The sequence below is a fragment of the Lepisma saccharinum genome, chromosome 8, assembly GCF_977018435.1.
Source record: "Lepisma saccharinum chromosome 8, izLepSacc3.1, whole genome shotgun sequence".
Classification (NCBI taxonomy): domain Eukaryota; kingdom Metazoa; phylum Arthropoda; class Insecta; order Zygentoma; family Lepismatidae; genus Lepisma; species Lepisma saccharinum.
Genome location: NC_139236.1, coordinates 29,670,167 through 29,685,603, shown reverse-complemented (window position 1 = coordinate 29,685,603; position 15,437 = coordinate 29,670,167). Strand labels below are relative to the sequence as shown.

The 15,437-nt window shown below is 38.1% G+C and overlaps 1 protein-coding gene across 1 annotated transcript in view; it reads right to left on the bottom strand.

The window, feature by feature from the left end:
* LOC145991720 (uncharacterized) overlaps positions 1–7,345 on the bottom strand; it is a 110,096-nt gene extending 102,751 nt beyond the window's left edge. The window contains exons 1-4 of the mRNA XM_083127777.1: positions 7,160–7,345; positions 5,273–5,521; positions 3,483–3,628; positions 2,118–2,227 (exon numbers count right to left, since the gene is read on the bottom strand). Coding sequence (XP_082983903.1) covers positions 2,118–2,227; positions 3,483–3,628; positions 5,273–5,521; positions 7,160–7,345 — 691 coding nt within the window. The remainder of the gene's footprint in view (positions 1–2,117; positions 2,228–3,482; positions 3,629–5,272; positions 5,522–7,159) is intronic.
* Between the last annotated feature and the right edge of the window lie 8,092 nt (positions 7,346–15,437).

The window sequence follows — 15,437 nt, the reverse complement described above, 5'->3', positions numbered from 1 at the left end:
TTAGTATCTGGAGTACTATCGTAACATAAAGTTATTAACCTGGAATAAATTGAAAAACAAAAATGGGGAGTAATGCTGTGTTTTGAAAGAGTATTGAAAATAAGTTTAGGTATTCATTCATTAATCTCTCTAGAATAGTCTTCTTTTGACTTAATACACGCTTATCAACGTTTCTAATTGAAATACTTTATTCCAAGCAAACAAGTATTTGCAACTGATTAAATATTTTGCTTTTATTTTTTCGAGACATTCGAGACGAGACGAGACTTTTCAAAAGCCGTCCCGTCCCGTCTCATGTCTCGTCTCGAAAACGAGACGAGACACGAGACGAGACGGGACATGTCCCGTCCCGTGAGCAACACTATTACGGACATTTGGCCTCGTAACTCGTGATGTGATGGTGTCCTTGATGTGTTGACCAGCTGTTAAGATCCTCTGCCTGAGCTCTTCTTGCGAGTTTACCGGTGTCTTGTCATGTGGCTCCAAATGTAAAAGTCGCCAGGCGTCAAATCGATCGGGGGATCGAGCTGGGCAGTCATCATGCTGATAAATCATGTCACGTCTTGTAGCTAGAGGCACATCCTCCAACAACATTGGCATCCCGTTCTTCAAAAAATGTTCATAAGTGATGCCATTTAAGATTTGGGGCAGGAAAAATGGCTCGATCAAATGATGACGCCCATACATACTTCTGCCTGGGCGTGGACAGTGGCTGGATTAAAATTACGCAAAGAAATGGATTGGCCGAGGCCACCCGATTCCCTGGCCGGCTCGTTCCCCCGATTTGACACCTTGCGACTTCTATATTTGGAGCCACATGAAAGAATTAGTTTACAAGACACCGGTAAACTCGCAAGAAGAGCTCAGGGAGAGGATCTTAACAGCTAGCTGGTCAACACATCAAGGACACATCACATCACGAGTTACGAGACCAAATGTCCGTAAAAACCTGTGTGCCTGCATTCGTAACGGAGGTGCCCACTTTGAGCAAGACGTGTAATGTTATTTAATTGTATTGTTCATTGATTCCATTCACATGAAGATGAATGAAGTATTATTTCTTGTACACAAATGTGAATGTTAGCAACATTTGTACCTTGTTGGATAGCAGATGACACAAGGAAGTAATTTAAGTAATTTGTACGCTTCGTGTCATACCATTTTTGTTATTAATACGTTGCCAAGTAAACTAAGAGTGCATTTTTCTATCATCACTTGTAAGTTTAGACCCACCCGTTACTTACATGTGATTGTTATTTGGGAAAAACTTTTTTTTAAAACGAACCACTTATTTGTTTGCTATCAGAAAACGCTGAAATAAGTTCCATACAATGAGCAGTTTATTTTCTCAATTCATCTTTTTATGTGGAAAATTGTCATTTTTTAAAAAAAGCAATAGAAATTCGATTATCTCGAAAACTACTAATTTTCGGATGGGGTATCATATGGTCAAATTTATTGCAAATTGTCTCTACTTTAACCCCTTTCAGGGAATACATCTAATTACCAGTCACCCTGTATAATAAAACCACTTCAACTATTTCATAATTTATTAACATCTGTAACCAGTTAGTAAAGGAATTAGTTTGCCAGTTTATAATATCTGATATATATATATATATATATAAAAGTAACAAATTGGTTTATTTATTTGTAATTAATAATAATAACAATATATTTTTAATTTAGTATTTTTTAACTTTTAATAACATTATAAATATGTACATATATCGTATAATTTATACATATGTTTGTGTGGAGAGGGGGTTGTACGAGTAGATTAAGATATTTCTCCCCACTCCCCAGTCTTCAATGATTTCGCAACCTGGACAGCACTAATTAGTCGAAGCAGCAATAGCAGTAGTATGTTTGTCTTAATCTTTCCTCACGTCGCTTTTCTGCCATTTTTCTAATCGCGACGATGCGAATGAAAGATGATTAAATTGATGGCCATTTACAAAGAATTGCCCATATTCAGGTCATGACTCGCACGTGTAATCTTCGGGAAAGGAGGCGGCTGAATTAATTGGACGCTCTTCTGCATTATTATGTATGAAAACACATGGAGTTTGTGTATTAAGAATCATGTCATGTGTAATATAAAACTATATACCCACCTACTGACGGCCTGTAGATGACGACTGGTAGGACATCGCTGTGGTCATTTGACACCTGTTCCGCAAGAGACTTGGAGAACACGTACGTGTTTGGGAGATTGCCAAGAATCCTTCAAGAAGAAGAAAAAAACAAGTGCTTCTAACTACAGTACAGTAAATGGGTCTTTTCACCAGCATTTGAAAAGTATGAGGTAATGTTTCTTTGCTCAGAATGTTACCGACTTACAGTTCTAGTTATTCATTTGTATTTACATGTTGGTTTTCTATTTTATTTTCCGTAGCTTTTCCTTCACTTTTGACTAACACGAGAACTTCAGTAGCGAGATTCAAAGTTAACCATTTAGCGAGCTCAGTCACCGAGCCGGTGATGATTTGGTGTTTGAAGTCCTATTTATGAACAAGCAAGGCTAATCGGGACTGGACATACAGTTTAAAGTGGGATCCGAACCACCATGTGCCTCCACCGGATATCGAACCCGGGACCTCTTGATTACAAGGCGACGACGCTACCACTGCGCCATCGGGGAGTCCCACCATATATACGGCGTGAGTGTGTGTGCGTATGTGTAGACAAAGAATGTGTTATTATCTCCGCCATGTAAAATAGGAGTAGAATAAATTCTGCTTCATAAGGACTTTTCTTCCAATTCTTGAAACTGTCATTGTTTGGAACAAATTGAATGAGCTTTGCAATTTACAATTTGCCTAATGTCATTGCGAATATATAAAATAGAAATCAGTAACCATAATATTGAAAAATGAAGATCAACGATAACCGAAGAGGGGTGAATCTAGAAAACAAAAGAATTGAGGAAGAGGATGAAATTAAGAATATAAAATACGAGTGTAAAATAAGTTTGGTATATCCCTGTGAAACATGGATGATAGCAAAGAAATGATTGTTAGAATTGGACGTCGGGAAGTAATATATAACGAAACTTTATGGAAAATGGAAAAGGATAGACAAAAAATAAATAAAAACAGAAAGTTGAGATGGGTAGGATATACTCTACGATGAAAGAATAGCATCCAGAAAGAAGCATTAGAATTGGATTCTCAAGGGAAGAGAAAATGGAGAACGGCCTAGGGAAACCTGGATGAAGGAAAAGGAAGGGAGAGGAGAAGGTGCCGGAACAGAGTCCGATGAAGGATTTTTCTGAAGAGCTTGTGTGTGTGCTCCATCTAGGAATAAAAGGAAACAAGTCATCTATATCTGCAAGAACTCTGGCAAATGTTTCATAGCGATAATATGTTTACAATTGTCACATTGATCACCCATCTACCTCCTCATAGCCGTAGCCATGATACATATTATGAATGGCAAGGTTGTGGAAGTCAGCTACGAAATTCTTTCAATGCACTTACTTGGGAGTTAGCACTTCTAGATTCTTCTCGTCCTCAGCTTCCACGAGGTGAATTATTTCTTCATATTTCGCACGAGGAGGGTAAACCCTCTCCTCAATGACGGGTTGGTCTGTGTTGCAGTAGGCCGTGGAAACATGGACGAACGCCTGGAAAATTGTGAATACATTAGGGGCATTCCAGCGTTACGTGTGGGACATTTTCCACACAAAATTTAAGGTTCTAGACAAGAGATAGGATTAAAATATTCATAATGAACTGATTTAATTGAATTATGAAGTACCTTATAGCGTCTGCTTGCTAACAAATGAAGAAAAAAACTTGAGTATGATGGCATAGGCTGAATGCATGAAAAACATTAACAAAAATGCGTTACGCTTTAAAAATGTAGCAAATTATGACTTTATTTGTCTGTGAAGCATATAGGCTGCAGATGCTAGTATATTCGACGTGCTAGCTACGTTAACGACCGGCTGGCTTTGAAGTCCACGGAGCGCGCCCACCAGCTGCAACAATCACATTCAACGCACAGTGTTGACACACATCTACTCTATGGCACCTTGTCCCTCCGCGTACAACCACCTTCCCACGGTCTCCACATTGAAGTTGCAAAGTACGGCAACAGCGTATCCGCAGTCATGTGACTGAGACTCTACGTGGAGTAGACGAGCAGAATGGCAGCTGCGCCCATTGGGCGAAGGTTGGATGTGATTGGACTCGCCCGCTTTTTAACCCCACCCACGTTCGTGGCGGCGGCTTTCTTCAGTTCTTGGACGTTAATGAAGTAAACGAGTGGCCTATAACACTTATTGGTGAAATGTGCAAATTATATGTCAATACCAATACTTCATGTCAATAACAAAATGAATTAATATGAAAATTATTATTGCTTTTTTTTATCGCATAAAGGTTTATATGTTTGTGAATGCATATAAAAACAATAATAATTTTCATATTAATTCGTTTTGTTATTGACATGAAATAGGATCACTTTTCGTGGAATGGCCCATTAATACATTGTGCGGGCGTTGTTATAAACAATGCGATCATTTCTTAAAATTAATTTTCGCTCCATAGTTAATACGATAGGTAAAAACGTAAGGCAAAAAATGCACGCTTGAATATGTTATTTTTCTCTCCAGTACATTGAATTAGTGTTTATTTCCTTTTTATGACTGTGCAAAGTGGGTAAATAGCCTGACTGTTGGCTCCACTATGAACATAATACAAGGCTTGTGTGTACGTGTGTGTGTGTGTGTGTGTGTGGAGCAGGAGCGTATATTCTGGGCTAGCTAGGCTATCTGCGAAGCCTGAAGTCTAGAGAATAAAATTCAGGAGAAAAATCGATCAGAAATCATATCAGTGAGATGATGATATTGATTCTGGAGTTGGCAACCTGATTTATTATGAGTTGGTAACCTGATTTCCTATGAGTTGGCAACCTGATTTTTTACGGGTTGGCAACCTGATTTTTTAAGAGTTGGTAACCTGATTTCTTATGAGTTGGCAACCTGATTTTCTATGAGTTGGCAACCTGATTTCTTAGGAGTTGGTAAATGTATTTCTATTCATAGCCTAGGGCCACGTGACATAGTGAGATGGCCCAGATCGTGGACTAAGTATACGCCACTGGCGTGGAGTATGACCTCCAAGATCCCTGAATTTTTCTAGTCAAAACGTGTTTGGGCAAACGGGTGTCAGAGGAAATTTTTGAGATGTGCGCTGCCCACCCCCGCATTTCCACAGCAAAATCTCTGATTTGCAACCTGAAATAAACCTGCCTTGCTACTTACAACTATGTTTTCCATTTCGAGGGCTAGCTTCACAACTTCCCTTGTTCCTCTCGCATTGACGATGACAGCATACTTTAGTGCGTCGTTAAACCGCACCGTGGCAGCACAGTGGAACACCACGGACACATCCGCAGTAAGCCTTCGTCTTATCTCCTTGTTAATCCCTAGTCCCATTTGAGAAACATCGCCTTCTACGGGAACAAGCTTCTTTAAGGCTTCTGGTTGTTCCTCTTTTAATCTGTCAAACAGCTGAAGAAACGAAAGAAATCGAGAGGTACAAAAAAAGGTTTACTTTCAAAAGACTTTTATAAGTTGTATAATAGCTATCGTACAGGAAAGCTCAGAATAACAATACACAATAATAATAACAATAAACAGATCTGTGTGCAACTGTAGATCAAAATTATTATTACCTGTCAGATGGTAACACTGTTAAGCCTTGTTTCCATGTTAATAAAACAATCGAATGTTGACTAAGGCTAACTTTATTGTAGAAAAAAGTTATACATTAAAACGTAACGTTTCCACACTCTAACAGGGTCTTCTTCAGACAAAGATTCACAATAATTTCTGTAATAGTGTATACTTTTTTCTGCAATAAATTTTGCCTTGGTCAGCATTTCATTGTTTTATTACTGTCAAAGTTTGTATGAAGTCCGTTTTTATGCACAGAAAAGATAATTGGGAGAACCATACAGTGTACTTTCATAGGAGATCGAATCGTGACCCCCTGAATAAAGGAACAAAACTTGTTGACTTTAGTTACAGAATACAGCACATCGCACCACCTCAATTAGTATGCAGGTAGAACACATTATAATAACTGAAAGGTTTTATGAACACCCTGTACCTCCAGTTTTCGTCCTGTTTTAATTCCAAGTAATACTTGAAATTTGAAAGTGTAAATAATAATAGTAATAATAATAATAATATAAATTTACAGAGTAGCCGTAAACAGTATTTTTTTAAATATTATTTGGGCTGAATGTGTCGTTTCTTTTATGAGGTGCAATTGTCTTTGTCGACAACTGTTCATCTAGAGTTGCACCAAATATTATTATTATTATCATTATTGGTTTATTTATTGATTTAGTTTACTTTACTTTGATGTTCTGCCACTTTTGGATGATGATGAGTGATGAGATGATGAACTTGATAAATAGACACTCACAATCGCCCATGCCCAAGCCGGGATTCGTACCCAGGACCCCTGGCATCGTAGTGCAATATGCTAACCACTCCGCCACGTGGACCCGCTGAAAGCCTTTTGAAACCAATCTTTGTTGTACTTCAATGGTTTTTAATATGGATGTATTCCTTGGAGTGCAACAAAGTGATAAATTTACTAACTTAAGTCTGGCTATTTCTTATTTTAATACACTTTTTGTTGCTGTATTCTGTATAATGTATTTGTATTGTGATTCTTTTTAAGTCATTTCCAACTTCTGTATACTAATAGTCGTGAATATAATGTTCAACGTGAACCGAGAGTGTTAGCTGACCCTTCACCGTTCTCTGGTGTTGAGCTTAATCCTATGATGTAATGTTTGGTCATTTGCTAATTCAAGCTATAAAATATTTCAGTCAAAATTACAGCAATTTAAAAAAAATGTTTGTAGCAAGGTTTCCTTGCACGTATGGTTTAATGTTGACGCCAGTCTCCTTGCAATAATTGGGCCTCCCACATGGCGGAGTGGTAGCGTCATTGGCTTGTATTTGAGGGGTCCCGGGTTCGATACCCGGTGGTTCGGACCCCACTTAAAACTGTAGGTCCAGTCCCGATTAGCCTTACTGTGCATAAAGTGGACTTAAAACAGCAACCCAAACCAAACCAATCCTTGCAATAATTGACGGAAACAATTGCTAGAAGTGAATCAGTGTACTCACGATCGTGTTGGTAATTCCTTGTAGCCTTTCCGCTGCTGATGTTCCCTTCTTGCTACGCAACAGAAGGTAGATCTTGTCTATTTCTGGACAACACCTGAGGAGCTTCTCCAGCAGAATTTTGCCCACGAATCCTGTAGCCCCCGTCACGAAGATGCTCCTCCCCTGGTAGAACTCGGGAATCCCCATGGTCTTGGGGTTGTAGCGTGGACTTCTGAAGAGAGGAATTGAAAATTGTTTCTTTTTCAAAGTACTGCTGCATTTTTAATTCGTTAAACGTCAACTAAAGTTATCTTGATAACAACAACATGGTGGGGTGTCCGGTAGAAGACATGTTAAATGTTTGGCTCATATTTTCAAAGAAAACATGTAGTATTTTAAAATAAACAAGCACTGACAACCAAACAGGAGAGGTGACATATGATCGCTAAACACGAATGTTTGCAGAGAAGCAGTCCGTTGATACTATAAAGATAGTTATGTATAACAAACCTTATTTATGTATTTTATTTGACTCAATATACTGTAATAAATACGAGGGAGCTGATAAGTATTGAGCCTTACACAGAAAAAAATGAGCTAGGAGGGTGAAATTTACAGGGTATACTGGTCAATTCTTCTATATGTAATGGTGCAAAAATCGACTTTCTATGATTTTAACTTCCCTTGGTTTTTCAGGTCCAAAGTGAAAATGGCAGCACCTCCAGAAAAGCTCTCCAAAGGCTTCATTCTGTTGCATGACAATGCCTCGCCACACACTGTAGGTGAAACACTGCCTACACTGGCCTCGTTAGGCTTTCAAGTGTTGCCCCATCCACCCTATTCGCATGACCTGGCTCCATCTGACTATCATTTATTACCCCATCTGAAAAAACATCATGAAAGGACAACGATTTGGGAGTGTTCAGTGCTGCAAATGAGTGGTTACACCAGCAGTAGGAACAATTTTATTTGCAGGTGTTTGAAACGGTACACAAGGAGTACACTTCCTTACAAGCAACATTGCTCTCTCCTGGAAGAAAAAGCATCTGGTTTGGTCTGTGTAGAAAATGAGTTTCTGGTTGTTACTCCCTGATCCCAACTCTCTCGTTTTCGTGTGTACACTCTTTTTCATTATTTTGGGACATGTCCCCGTGCTGCAGGAATGGGGAAGAATGAGGAAACTGCCTGCCTTCGTTTGGTTCTCTTTCAAGCTAGCCAATGCATCCTACAGTAAAAAAGACACCTGGTGAGTTGAAATGAATTAAAATATCTCACATTGAAAATGTTGGGATTTTTTTCTTCCTTTTTCCTATGATACGCCACTGCATATACCTCCTTTTTGTGGTGATGGAGGAACTTCTTACTTTCTTAAAATTTTTAGAGATATCGCGGGTTGTCGTACCTCCAATATCATGACTTAAGAAGCTGCAGGACAGATGCCGCAAGTGCATTGACTTCCTTGGGGAATATGTAGAATAGTGTGGCAGCTACAGCTTCCTAGCTAATTTTGTTCTGGGTAAGGCTCAATACTTATCAGCTCCCCCTCGTAGGGCTCGGAAGTTGATGAAAAGTCATATTTTTTTCCTTAGCCTTGAAAACAATGCGAAACCTGATAGCAGTCCGTTTTCCTTCAGTTAAAAGCCGAAAACATTGTTTTTTGGCTCTTATGTCATTTTTCAGTATTTTTTGCCTTTTTTGTTCCATTTTTCTTCATTTTTGAGGTTTCTCTATCTCCTTCCCTGTTGTTCCGTGAATTTTAAGTGCATTTGCTAGCATAACTTATAATTTCAAATTTCCTGACATGGCGTTTTTGGCAAGTTCGCCATTAAGCGAAAATACGGTCAATGCAAAAGCACAGTATTGTTTTTAACTGAAATGTTTTGTAATGGATTAAATAATCAATTGTGGTAAATTTATTTTTCATCCAGCAAACTACTGTCCCACTCTGAAACGAGGTGAATGAATTACACAGAAAAATCTTGCGATGTACCTTTGAAGTAAAAATAATTGAAACCACATTAACACTTAATTAACCCTTTGCTTCGGTAGTTTAAACCACCAAATAACCAGTTTCATCGAATTATTCAACTGCTCTTTTGTAATTTATGAAAAAAATGAAGCTTTGTTTAAGAATGAAAATTATTTTAGGTCATTTTTTTAATTTAAAGGTCATTTTAAATTTTTCAGATTTCTAAGGTCATCAGGTTCCGAGCTTTATAATGTTTTCTTCAGTGGTAACGAGCTTAGAGCTCGGACTCTGATGCTCTACTGTTATCTCCTGCATTCATTACAATAAATACATCTCTTAAAAAAATATCGAATTAAAAGCAGTTGAAGAGCTACGGTACCAAAATATTATACCAGTGAGCATGGATTTTGCGAAAGCTTACTTTATACTTCAACTCTCATTTCAACAATATAATTATCATTTATTTCGTGTCTAACCGTACATACAAAAAATTACAAAAAGCCCAGTATAAAAGAACACATGACCTATTAAGAGATGTTTGAAATTGTCTGTTTCAAATTAGGAAAAACTATATGTCGAACGCAGGCCTTGACCAGCATTACGATTGGGAAATGTACACCCAACTGCAAATGTATTTTCCATCACCGTTTTCATTCAGTCTGTGTTCCATAAAGTGATGATCGTGATTTGAAATATAAGCGTCAATAAGCAGAGGCCATCTATACCTCGCGTTACATAATTCCACACCTTAAAACAACACAGTATGTAGAATTAAAAAGAAGAATTAATATAGTAATGCACAATTTGTCTACTATTATGTTTGCCATTGGCTGTACAGTACATGAGCTTTACAATCAGATACATATTTAATACTCTATTTCCAACAATTTTGATTAAAATAATGATAATAAGAAAGAAGCACCGATAGCGTAGTGGTCACGTCATATCCTTGTAGCTAATCAATACTCGATGGAGTATTGTTCGATACTCGGTAGAGGCACAGTGCACAGTAGTTCGAGTCGCAATTGAAAGTGGACTTAAAACATCAATTCAATTCGATAATACGAAAGGAAGAAAATTTGCTTATACGAATCACTATGCGCATTTCTTGAACTTACTGTAACTGATGCTATTCCCTTGCCATTTGCCAACAGTCACTGACACTTTAATCACAGATTAAATAACATGGCACCGTGCCAGTGTCGAATCTACAACTGTAATCACTGTCTCTAAGCAAACAAATACTTGGGTCTTCGGCAGCAGGTACTATTCAATTTCAGTTCCTGCTCCTTAACCCTCTTACTACGCAATTAAGAAACAGCACTCTTAGGGAGAATTCACACCGAAGAAACATGCGACACGTAACACGCGACATGCAACACGAAACACGTGTCTCTTGGAAGCCAACACTCAGTAATCAATGCAACCTTTCGAACCGAAGAGACACGGCAAGATGCACGTGTCGCGTGTCGCTTACGTGCCTCTCGGACTGTGCCGTTTTCTCAATACCATGCATCGTGTTGCTTCAGTTTGTTGTTCGCACATGCGCAGCGAATGCTTCATTCCAACGAACTGTATTTTTGATATAATAAATTATCGATATGTACAATGTTTAACAATGTTTTAAGATTTAAACACAACGTTCATTTCGCTTTATCAAGTTTTTTGATGCAGTTATCTATCGGCTGTAATTTGCCTTTAACATCGTGAAAAGAGGCAGTGTTTTGGCCATTTACCTGACAGCTTTTATTTGAAAAAGTCAGCGTATGGAAGCACATTAGTCCAAACTATATTAGTCAACATGGTAAAGTACTCTAGTGCATTGTTTTTCAACAACCGGGCCGCGACCCGATACCGTGCCCTCGTATCAACTATACTGAGCTGTGAAATGTTCTGCTGAAACTGGTTGACAACTATCATAATCCCAATATCATATTTGAGTCGTGAGTTTTCATTTTTTAAGTCCATTTTATGCACAAATAGACTAATCAGAACTGGATCTGTCCGATGCCTCCCCGGTTATCGAACCCGGGATCACTTAATTACAAGAAGACGACCTTACCACTTTGTCTTCCATATTTTTATATTTGTCAACAATCAAACTATTATTACTCTTATGATTATGCTAGAATTTATTTATCAATATTTAATTTCATAGGTACGTGTTAATTCATGCATAAAATCTTAAATACTGTAAAGATTTACGAGGAAAATTCTTCGGCTAAGGGCATTGACTTAAAAAAAATACCTTGACATGGTTTCACGAAGGTTGAGAACCATTTCTCTAGTGTTTAAGTATTCGCTTTATTCAGGCTGAAAAGTCTAGCGTATACAGTTTGAGGTAAGTGCATATTTTTTCTCAGTTTTCTCGTGCACAATATGCCTCTCCCAAGGGAGAATTCACACCGAAGAAACACACAACACGCGACACGAGTGTTTCACACCGAAGAGACAAGATGCACGCGGCAAGCGACGCTGGTTTCTTTGCTCAGTTTGCATGATGGTACCGATATAATTGCATTAATCAGTTTATTAGTCACCCGTAAATAACGTAACAAGAGACATTGTTACATGTAAACTGCGTTGTAAAATTTGTGCAAGTTATTGAAACTTGGGAGAGGCATATTGTGCACGAGAAAACTGAGAAAAAATATGCACTTACCTCAAACTGTATACGCTAGACTTTTCAGCCTGAATAAAGCGAATACTTAAACACTAGAGAAATGGTTCTCAACCTTCGTGAAACCATGTCAAGGTATTTTTTTTAATTCAATGCCTTTAGCCGAAGAATTTTCCTCGTAAATCTTTACAGTATTTAAGATTTTATGCATGAATTAACAGGTACCTATGAAATTAAATATTGATAAATAAATTCTAGCATAATCATAAGAGTAATAATAGTTTGATTGTTGACAAATATAAAAATATGGAAGACAAAGTGGTAACGTCGTCTCCTTGTAATTAAGTGATCCCGGGTTCGATAACCGGGGAGGCATCGGGCAGATCCAATTCTGATTATTCTATTTGTACATAAAATGGACTTAGAAAACGAAAACTCACAACTCAAATGTGATATTGGGATTATGATAGTTGTCAACCAGATTCAGCAGAACATTTCACAGCTCAGTATAGTTCATATGAGGGCACGGTATCGGGTCGCGGCCCGGTGGTTGAAAAACAATGCACTAGAGTACTTTACCATGTTGACAAATATATTTTGGACTAAAGTGTCTCCATAAGCTGACTTTTTCAAGTAAAAGCAGTCAGGTAAATGGCCAAAACATGGCCTCTTTTCACGATGTTGAAGGCAAATTACAGCCGATAAATAACTGCATCAAAAAACTTGATAAAGCGAAATGAACGTTGTGTTTAAATCTTAAAACATTGTTAAACATTGTACATATCGATACTTTATTATATCAACAAATTAGAGGTTAAAACATAATGCAGGTTGGGCTCTCTTCTAGAGTCTAAATACAGATCGTTGGAATGAAGCATTCGCTACGCATGCGCGAACAACAAAATGAAGCAACACGATGCACGGTATTGAGAAAACGGCACAGTCCGAGAGGCACGTAAGCGACACGCGACACGTGCATCTTGCCGTGTCTCTTCTGTTCGAAAGGTTGCATTGATTACTGAGTGTTGGCTTCCAAGAGACACGTGTTTCGTGTTGCGTGTCGCGTGTTTCTTCGGTGTGAATTCTCCCTTACAGTTACACTGCTGCCAGTCGAGCAAGTTCAGTGGTCGACTTTCTATCTCGCCATCTACGTTCCCGGACTCGAATCCCGACCTGGATGCGTTTTGATGCACCTTGATGCGTTTTTATGCACCAGAATGCATATTTTTTGATGATGCATTTAAACGTTTCGTCTGAGCTACAAAAACTCTGTAGCTCCGAAAAAGATGCAGGAAGGTTCATCAAAACGCATCAACTGATGCATTGAAGTGCATCTCGACTGAAAGAAAGCCTCACTTGAATCAAATGATGCACTTTGGTGTTTCTTTCACAACATACGAAAATGCACCCAAATGTATCAAATGTGAATCTGATTCGTTGAAGAAGCCATAAAACACACTTTAGTGCATCAATCGATGCATTCTGGTGCATCAATCCATATGATGCATTTAATTCTCTGAGTGTGGGTGTTCTTTGTGAGTGCCTGTTCATCACTTTCATCTCATCATCACTCATCCTCATCGGCGCGATTAACCAAGGTAGCAAGCAACGTAAAATATCAAAAAAAATATAATATTTTCAAGGCCTTAACTTACGTTATATCTCGGGATAAGTCCACTAATTTCACCTTTATAGTTCTCGAAGTTTCTGAGATCCATATCGTTCAAATGAACGGATACAATCATTGTATAATAGCCTTTTTCTCAGCTTTTGTTAGCTAGTACTCTAAAAATGAATACCACACACCTACGATAGAAAGGTAAAAAACACTGGAAAAGAAAAAGGAACACTTACATTTGACAAGCAGAGACTTCCATTAGAGAAATCACTTCCTACAGTGATATCATTCTGTTGAGAACTGCCATGACACAATTTCTTTCGAAAACAAACACTTTAAAAATGCTTTAAGGTCGTGTTGGGGGCAAAATCCTTTCAATTGTACAATACTATAATGAATTATGTAAAAGGAAAAATTAATTTCATTGTGATCTGCGATCTTGTTGCCATCTCACCTATTCTGTCACTAGATCTGGTGGTTTTGTGAAGGGGTGAAAGTAAGAAAGCGGTCCCAAAATTGAATCGGTTTAAAGCGCCCTTAGTACAATCAGGATTTTTCGTACGGTGATTTAATATAAACAGGATACAATATTTACATGTAGTAATCGTGTAATAAAATAGTATTACCAAAAGTCGACCTGACTGAGGAAAATGAAATGAAAGTTGCACTGACATTTGTCAAGAGCCCCAAAAAGTCAACATGGTGAGCGTCCCTGGAGCTTTCCATACCAAGAACGTCGTTACAACGCTTAATGCGTAAATTGAAAATGAAGTCACTGGTATTGTATACCTACTTTTGGCCCACCCTGTACAATGTTTTTGACCTGATGTGTAAGTTTTATTGATTTTATTATATTCATTTGGTTTATTTACTTCACTTTGATGCCACTTTTGGTTAATCGCGAAGTTGAGAATGAATGATGAAATTGATTAGAGGACGACACACATGAAGAACACTCATATCAAGACCGGGATTCGAACTCGGGACTCCTGGCGTCGTAGCACAATGTGCTAATCACTCTGCCACGGACGTCGTCGTTTAAGTTTTTGTCTCCATACCTTCATTACGAATCTGCCCCGTCCTGTACAAGTAACTTTGTAGTTTTTATGGCAATTTCGGAGGGGAGGGAGGCTTTACAATCTCCTCTTTTAAAAATTGAAGTATGGATCTCCTAGATAAGGTGCCTTTACTCAGAATCAGATGATAGTAATGCAATCAGTGACGGCCTCCCGGATGCCGTAGTTGTAACGTCATCGACTTATAATTCAGGGGTCTCAGCTTCGATACCTGGTGAAAGCACATAGTGATTCGAATCCCAACTGTAGGTCCAGTCCCGATCAGCCTTTCTCTACATCGTACATAATGAATTGATTTTCAAATTGTATATTTGTGATGAACACAATATGAAAGAATTAACTTTGCAATGACTGAAGACTTTCTAAAATCTTATCTTAAAATCTTATATTATACCCTATTATGGTTTTTAATGTCCGTTGGTAAAAAGTATATGTTGTAAGACTCTCTAAAAAACTTATTTTATACATACTACATCATTTTTTTAATTTCTCCTAGTAAGTATAGTAGAACATGAGATTTTTATAAATTAATTTCGGGTACTTCTGGCAACCAATCCAGTCCATTCAGATGATTTTTGTGTTAGTTTCAATGTCTAGAAACACTGACGTCATTTGTAATTTCTAAAGTAGAGAGATGATCATAAGAGGAGTATAATTTTTTGTTAACAGTCAATCCTATATTTCACCCTATTCACTTTACGTATGGGTGGTACCAAAGCGAGACGGACATGTTCTTTACTGCACCGTGAAAACAGGAAATAGCTAGTTCTGATAGTTTAATAAAATATCTGATTCTCTAACATCTAACTATTCTCTTGACTGTCCTCACTTTTCTACATTCATTTTTACTTATATTTCCAACCCTTCATTGTCAAATTTATTCATTTACTGCTATATCTTCTGTTTCTGCACAAACAGGGCCTTCAATCTCAGATGGCGTAGTAGTTACGCTGTCACCCGGGGTACCGAATTGGATCTCCGGTGAGGGCACATTGCACAGTATTTCGGCTATCACT